The sequence below is a fragment of the Saccostrea cucullata genome, unplaced genomic scaffold (genome assembly GCF_032062105.1).
Source record: "Saccostrea cucullata isolate Sc308-1 unplaced genomic scaffold, CSIRO_AGI_Scuc_v1 ctg880, whole genome shotgun sequence".
Classification (NCBI taxonomy): Eukaryota; Metazoa; Mollusca; class Bivalvia; order Ostreida; family Ostreidae; genus Saccostrea; species Saccostrea cuccullata.
In genome coordinates this window covers 61,906-70,000 of record NW_026927897.1, presented here as the reverse complement: position 1 = coordinate 70,000, position 8,095 = coordinate 61,906, and the positions used below count along the sequence as shown (strand labels likewise).

Below are 8,095 nucleotides of genomic sequence, written 5' to 3'. Positions count from 1 at the left end.
AGGCAGCCACCTCAAAAGTATTAATTAAATTTTCGGACCCCTTTAGATCATCACAGCTAGCTGGCACATTTAAAATGAATAATATATGGAAATAACAAATTAAGTGCCGAAGGTTCGTTAATAGTCTTATTTTTCTTCCGATTTCTATGAGAACTTTAAAGATATACAGAAGAAAGATTTACGATCGTATTACCTAAAGATCATTTTATCTTAAAAAATGATTCATGGTCTCAGCGTGTTTATCTTTGTTACCTGAGTCAGGTCCTCTGATTAAACTTGAAGCGTGATTATTCTTTATTCATCGCAACAAAGTGCTAAAAATCAAAATTCTTTTATTCGGTTTACACAAAGAAAGAACATTGGGGTAACAATCGCCTTTTAGGTTTTTTTAATTCCTTAAGATGGTCAGTGAATACTACATAAATACAAATGTTCATTGTCATTCAAAGTATTATATACATCTTTTAAATAAAGCTATAATATTTTTGTTATTCAAACTGGGTGTGAAATTGCAACAAGCCAGCCACTAACACTGGAAAGTGTCATTTACATCATAATATCCCTATATAGATTTTTTTAAAATTAAGGTTTAGGTAAAATTTAAAAAAATCTCAAACTTTTATTGAACGATGAGCCTGAGTTAAGTTTTGATATAAATCTAAAATCGACTTTGCATTTAATCCTATACAGTGTGGAGGTAATAAATATATTTTTCGCAATAATCGAAGCATTTATTGTGTAGACTTACAGGTAATATTTGTATGAATGTCTATCTATGTCTTCTGATTTCAGATCTATGGAATATATTTGTATTAATGTCTATCTATGTCTTTTGATTTCAGACCTATAGAATATATTTGTATGAATGTCTATGTATGTCTTCTGATTTCAGACCTATAGAGTATATTTGTATAAATGTTTATCTACTTCTGTTGATGTCAGGCTTCCTGATATAAAAAGGCAAAACAACAGATACCAGAGCATTATTTGGTTTTGGTGTACAAGAAAAACGCTTTCTAGAGAATTACTTGCCGTTATCAATATTACTTATGTATTTTTAAAAATGAGTACTTCAAAACCTCTTATTTGAAATAGCAGAAAAAGCATTTTGTTGCTGCCCATCTTTAAATTTGCTCACTCTTCCTTGGTATCTTATCCCTCTCTTGATTTTTTCAAATATGACATAGTAATTAATATTCATAATCATTATTTTTCTTGTTGTCTGCTATCTGATTGGCTATCACTAGATCACATGGTCAAGAATGCAAAGGCATAAATGGATTATTTCTTTTTTAAGGTTCTTAAATAAGTTTACAACTCTGGAGTTTCTAAACTTGAAAATATTCTTCTGTGAAGCATCAAAAGTGATGGCCACAAAATGTGCTTCATAAACCGGATCTTTCTAAATCATAAACTTCGGCTTCTATTTTTGACTGACACGGCAAATTAAACTAGATATCCTTAAAAGTTAGTATACATTTTAAGCAAAAATTTCGGCTATTTAAGGAATGACTCTAATTCTTGGCCAAATTATTCGATTATAACCTGGTTTGGGTCAGTTTACGCTTTATAATCCGCGAAGCGGATTATAAAAAAGTGTAAACTGACCCAAACCAGGTTATAATCGAATAATTTGGCCAAGAATTAGAGTCATTCCTTATAATTTAATTTTTAAAATAATTAAACAACTTTGGGTGTAAAATTGTGTTGCTTTTTATGAGTTTAAATTTGCCGCTCAATAATACATCCCTAGTAACGGAAGTAATATGAAACAAGGGGAGGTAATAACTGATACAAAGATCTAGCAGCCATGATGTTTGTTTACACGAGGTAAGATCGAGCTACTGTTTGAAGTTAAAGGTACATTTATTAAATCTTGAATTTCCCATGAATCCCAAGGACTGGAAATGAGAGGATTGTATGGATACAGATGATTCAGCTGGTTCAAGGGGGTGTGTCCCCATACCAAATCAGGTTATTAAGAAATAAATTGCGTTTCTTTTTAGAAATCAACCAATGACAGACTAGAATACAAACAAAATTAAATTATTTAATAATAACAAAGAATATAATATATGATAAAATTAATATCACCTAAAACAGGATTCCTAACTATCATTACATTCAAAAAAGCTGAATTGCATTGTCCATCAAATACTCTACCAAGCCGCTATCTTCACTCTTTACAAAAATATTAATTGCTGTTACTTAAAAGAACAATGAATCGAAAATTTAAAATCGTTGAACATTTAAAAAATCAAAGTGTATGAATTTTCTACACTTTATACAATGAAATATGGAGTTAATGAACAGTCTTCAAGCTCAAAAATCCATTTTAACATTGAAAGTCAGGGGCAGAGCAAAAACAGACTTCTTATAAAACATCAGAGGTGAGATCAGATACCATAAAGGTGTAAGCAGCCCTGTCATGTGCTTGTCATGATCACGAAAAAAAACGGGATAATACGTAGACAATTCAGTCTGTAACTAATGATTTAACAATTAGAATGAAAAATGTCCATCAGCATGCTTAATGATATACTATGGTGGCTGACAAGGTCATTATATTGACCCTAGAACTGGTGAAATAATGACTTCAAAGGAATTTTTTCATATTCTTGTTTCATTAACTTTTTTTAAATAAGATATTGTCAATCAGAATCGCAAGCATCTTTTTAAATCAACTTCCGAGTACTTGTTTTTTTTTCAAATATTTAAAATATTTGTGTATGAAAAGAAAATCACAATTTGAATTGACAAAAGTCTTACTTGTTTGTCTAGATCTGTTTTTCAGTTGTTTAACTGTCCCCCTCAAGATTTTTTCACTGATCTGGAGACATCACCACTTGCTGGTGGAGGGCTACTTTGTCCCATCCTTGGAACTAAGGACCATTGAGCAGTGAGGATGTTTTCGTGCAATACTAACTGCGAGATGGGACCTTGTTTTATACAGTCTTATCTGAAGTATCGCAAAGAGAATAATTGAGCTGGATGTTGAAAATATCACAATTTCTAGTGGGTGAGTGATTCTTAGATAAAAAATTCATTTTGTTTTATTAAAAATGCGAACTGTAGCTCTTCTGTCGATTTTTTTAGCATGGCATCGTATTAAATCCAAAGAAGTTTGACTCACAACCAATTCATTGCTCTTCTGAAATATACCTCATGGATTGAATATAAAATTAAAATTTATGAAAGCAAATAGCAAGTAATATACATTTTTGCATGCATGTTCATGCCTGACCAAACTTTCATTTTAAGTATCATAGATGCACTTTTACATAATTACTGGTATTATTATTATTATTCCAAAGGAATTATATAAACAAAATTGCAACCACCTAAACTGTTTCTTACACGTAGTAGAATTTTTAATGTGCAATTAAATACTTTATCAACGATAACAATTTAAACCTTGCCTTTCATGCTTCTTCAATATTTTAACGTTGCCTGCAAATCGCAGCAAATTTTCCCTTTCTGTATATGACGCAATCTTAAACCGAATATATTAAAACTGTATTTTTTCAAATTATATAATAATATTTGAATAATTGATCTATTTTTTCAAATAAAACATTAAATTTTAACAGGCATTAACTTTTCTGATGTTGTAGCAGATGTGACCCTGTTCACAATGTATCGCTATTCAAGCATAATGACATAAAAAGTATATTGTTTCACTCTGAAATTTAAAATACTTGAAACAAAGTGAAAAAATAATAGTACTTTTGTATTCATGTAGCAGGGATCTCGCCACGCTTACGACTGACATTTTCAGTGTGCGCCAGTATACGTCTCTAGGTTTGTTTGCCTTCAATCTGTAGCCATCGAGGCGTACGCCTTTTTATAGTCCCAATATATCAAGTGCCGAGTAAGTGTATGTTTTGGCGTTTCTCACGCTCTTCTGTTGCCCCTTGGTTTATTATCTACTGATATCATACAGGTGAAAACGAAACTCAGGTAAGCTTGTCGCTGGTGAAAGGGGCGGGGTTTTCCCACAGTCTCAAATCTGGTCGGTCGCGTGCCAAGCGTTTCACCTGATGTTTCAGTGACACTTCACTAAAAATACCTTTACACACACGCCAAGAAATTCCGTCGCACGAGCCAATCACCACTTTCTTTACCTACTGAAGGCAGGACTATACTAAGAATGACAAATAAGAAGATTCGTTATGTTAAGGTTTCCCACGAGTCCTAGCATGCGCAAATTTTCTTAAAAAGTGACACTTTCAAGGAAAAGTACGAAAGCGAACGGACGTTGTCTGGTTTGAAATCAGTTTCAATATGGAGAGTCCTGAAAAGAATTCCGACGTGTCCTCCACTGCATCGGAAACTCGAAAAGTAAGAATTTTCAAATTTTAAAAGTTTTAAGAAAAAAGAAATGAACTTTGAAATCCCTTGGAAAATCAATTGGCTATTTTTATTAATATTATTAAAATAGTTACATCAAAACCATTACATTTAACAAAAAGTACCTGTGTTTGTAGAATTCTAAACCAGTGATGGAGAAGAAAAGAAGAGCAAGAATAAATGCTAGTCTGGCAGAATTAAAGTCCCTGCTATTGGACGTCATGAAAGCTGAGGTAGTGGTTTTTCTTCCATATGGAATAGTTTCATGTTATAGTTTACAAGTTTTTTAAAATCATAAGGAAGTTAAAAATAAATACGACATAACATTAAATCTGTTTAAAAAAACACATTACTTTGTCTTCCTTCAAAAATTAATGACTTAAAAAGAATTAAATAACAAGTCAATCGAATTTTTTTTATTCAAATCAGAAGATTGTATGAAATTTACGTTTTTGAAAAATAAAAAAAAAATTGTCAAAAAATTCTTTGGGTCGTCTTTAAAAACTTTCCCACGATCTGGATGTTTACCTGAGTGTCATCTCTCGCTACGTTCCGCTTGCTGTAATAGCTACAGGCCCTTCTGTTTCACTCCACCTGATAAAGTGAAAAATCAATGTTCTCCACAGTCGTCCGAAAAGAAAGACTTCTACGTATTTAAAATTCAGATGAAATAAGAACAAAGACTGTTAGTAAATCGTACGGTTTAAACTGGATTTTTATTTTTCATTAAATATCTAAGGAAATGAAACATGTTTATCCCTGTTTTAAATATAGGACTTTTTTTGTTTCTCAGTGCTTACATTATTGAAAGATTATTATCTTTACTACTGTGTGTAAATATTTTATATTTTTTCAGTTATGTTAATACAAACCATATCTTTTTCTAAATAATAAAAAAAAATTATTTTCCCATTTTATTTACTATTTAATTAATAATAGTAATAATAATTAATAATTAATAAATAATTATTAATTTATTTAAGGGTACTCGTCAAAATAAAATGGAGAAAGCTGATATCCTGGAAATGACAGTTCGCCACCTACGACAGTTACAAAGACAACAGTTTTCCGGTACTGAGATTCAATCCATTTTGAAATCTAATGAATTTATTTATTATCTTGATTTATCATTATTGTAATTTTACTATTAACTCTTTTTTAAGCTCTGAGTGCCACAGACCCTGCAATGATAAATAAATACCGACTCGGCTTTAATGAGTGTGCAAGTGAAGTAAGCAAATATCTTGCAAACATGGATGGACTAAATACTGATTTCAGAGCCCGACTATTGAATCATCTTGCAAATATAACAACGAACACTGAGCAACCGGAGGAACCAAAGGAACCAAAATCTCCTCCTTTAGCGAAAATTTCAAACCAAGGCCCATATCCCAAACTTAATTCAAACAATTCAAATGCTGTCCAATCTAATCAAGGACATGTTTTGAAGGTGAACGGAAATGTTACTATGTCGTCTAATGTATCGACAGAGGTCCTTCGAAATGTTAAAAGTTTGGAGGTAAATGGGAACATTACAGCGCACAAATCAGAAAACGTGATATGTAGTGAACAAAGTATTCCTTCAAAAATAATTCAAGGAGTGCACACCATTCCAACTCAGATGTCCTCCGGAGACGTTGCCTTTATCATTCCAGCTGCCAATATGGTACAGTATGGAACAATTCCAAACTATGTGATCCCTGTCTTACAACCCCAGGGTGGCCTTCAAATCAGCCATTCGTCAAATAGTGTTATCCAAACTCATCAAACAGTACCTATTGCTTACTCAGGGGGGATAACCACGTCACATGGTGTTCTTCCATCAGTCTTTCAAAATACAACTTTTGTAAGCTCTTCCCCAAACACTGTTGGTCTGCCTGTGAGCTTAGTTTCATCTGGAAATGGAATTGCTGTTCAGCAACGTGAACAATCAGCACAATTCACAGCATTTCCTGTTACCACTGCCAAAGTACAAGTCAACCACACTCCAAAGATTGATGTACTTTCTGACAATAACAACACCAAGATAGCAAATGAAGGATCACTTCTAAAGCTTCCAGGAGTTGTTCCCGCTACCGAATCTCGTTTGACACAAGGGTTTGAGGATAAAACAGACCCAATGTGGCGACCTTGGTGAGATAAGTGGATGAAAAATAAAACTTGTGCAACGAAATTCCCAATTCCCACATTAAATTGTGATTTGACAATTTACAATTACCTTAGTAAAATATATTCATATGCATTCTATGCATCGTTATTTATGTTTAATTTAGTGTTTATTCGGAAAAAAAAATCTTTTAAGAAAGAGAGTGCTTAATACTGTACATTAATCGTTAATTAGACTAGAGCTTTTTATTAAATATTCCTGATGCATATCTGTGATAATATATAGTGCTCGAGTTTAAGTGCCACAAGTATTTACTTTGGAACTCTTTTCTTTTTGAATAGCTAATAAAAGTGTACCATTGAATGCATTCAATAAAACATGTTGAAACATAAATTTTATGAATTGTAAATGAAATTCACTAAAAAGTATTTCATTCGGAATGAAAATGACATTTAAAGAGAGACCTTTTGGTCACTGTACATTCTATACTATCTGGTACGGATAAATTAACTCACAGCTTGCAACAAGTTGGAGTAATAAAACAATATAAAACTAGATAGAAACATGAAAACAAAATTAAAACGATGTCGGAGACCAGCTCTTTTTATACCACTGGTTCCTTTTAAAGGGCAAGACCACTGTGAAATTCAATGTTACATGACATCAATTACTTTTGAGGGAAAGGTACAAGAGAATTCCATATGTGAGATTTATAGAAATACGTTCTCTCGTCTTCGCAGTAATTGTCAACCGTGCGCTTTTTGTCATAAAAAAATTTACACATAGATGAAGGTCTGTAATTTGAATCTTTGGGTTTAAATGAATTCTTTCAGGCCCATATCGACTTGTGATTTAAAATAACAGATATAGAATAGGAATGTAAAAAATCAAGTGTCAACTTTGACGAATATAGCACCTCTTTCTGTGAAATAATGAGGGAGTCAAGTGATATCAGCAATCATGATAAATATCTCCTTGTCGTGTAAAGGCCTCCTTTACTTGAAAATACATACGTTCTCCGTCAATTTCAAAAAGCTAACAAGGGACTTATTGAACGAGACTAGAAAGCTGAGGGTGTTTCTGTTAGAGTCGAATGGAAGATATATAAACGTAAAATTTGGTTTGAAACAATCATATAATTTGTTACAGTACTTATAATCAGAAGAACTAGCATAATATATCCTGTCCATTTTTTTTTTATCTAAATGTGTTTTTGTTAGCTATGCCAGTATTTGCATATAATTAATATAATGTTCCTAATAAAATGTCAAAAATGTATATTTAAAAAATCACAGTGGTCGAAAACGGAGGTTAATTGGTTATGTCGTCATACATCTTCTTCATAAGTTTTCATTTTCATAATGACAAACTGTTATGACTAATGACAGTGTTCCATAATATAAATCAACATATTATGTAGATAGTAAAATACTTATATATTTTTCTTCTCACTTATTACATGTAACAACTCGAGTCTCGTTTAAAAGTCATTCCAGTTTCAAATAGCTTGCGATATGAATGTTGCATATCCGTTGCACACACAAATATAGAGTGAGGAAGGAAGGGGGTTAAGTTATATGTTGTACCAAAGTAGACCATGCATAAACATAACTTTACCACTCTCATCAGACATTAAAG

At 32.2% G+C, this 8,095-nt stretch overlaps 1 protein-coding gene across 2 annotated transcripts; it reads left to right on the top strand.

Moving 5' to 3' along the window:
* The first annotated feature begins 4,212 nt into the window (after nucleotides 1–4,212).
* LOC134275800 (protein hairy-like) lies at nucleotides 4,213–6,850 on the top strand. Of its 2 annotated transcripts, XM_062758095.1 has the most exons (4): nucleotides 4,213–4,341; nucleotides 4,488–4,583; nucleotides 5,334–5,421; nucleotides 5,514–6,850. In XM_062758095.1, the coding sequence occupies exons 1-4, from the start codon at nucleotides 4,285–4,287 to the stop codon at nucleotides 6,485–6,487; spliced, it is 1,215 nt and encodes a 404-aa protein (XP_062614079.1). In that variant the 5' UTR covers nucleotides 4,213–4,284; the 3' UTR covers nucleotides 6,488–6,850. The 2 variants fall into 2 exon arrangements, with proteins under 2 accessions (XP_062614079.1, XP_062614080.1); XM_062758096.1 differs by lacking the exons at nucleotides 4,213–4,341; nucleotides 4,488–4,583 and adding an exon at nucleotides 4,887–5,046.
* Nucleotides 6,851–8,095: the final 1,245 nt, after the last annotated feature.

What these genes read in the sequence shown, in the direction of transcription:
- LOC134275800 (XM_062758095.1), top strand. Translation starts at nt 4,285, where the DNA reads ATGGAGAGTCCTGAAAAGAATTCCGACGTGTCCTCCACTGCATCGGAA. An exon ending in CTGCATCGGAAACTCGAAAA is followed by an intron (nt 4,342 to 4,487) that starts GTAAGAATTTTC and finishes CTGTGTTTGTAG; the next exon opens with AATTCTAAACCAGTGATGGA. An exon ending in TGGACGTCATGAAAGCTGAG is followed by an intron (nt 4,584 to 5,333) that starts GTAGTGGTTTTT and finishes AATTTATTTAAG; the next exon opens with GGTACTCGTCAAAATAAAAT.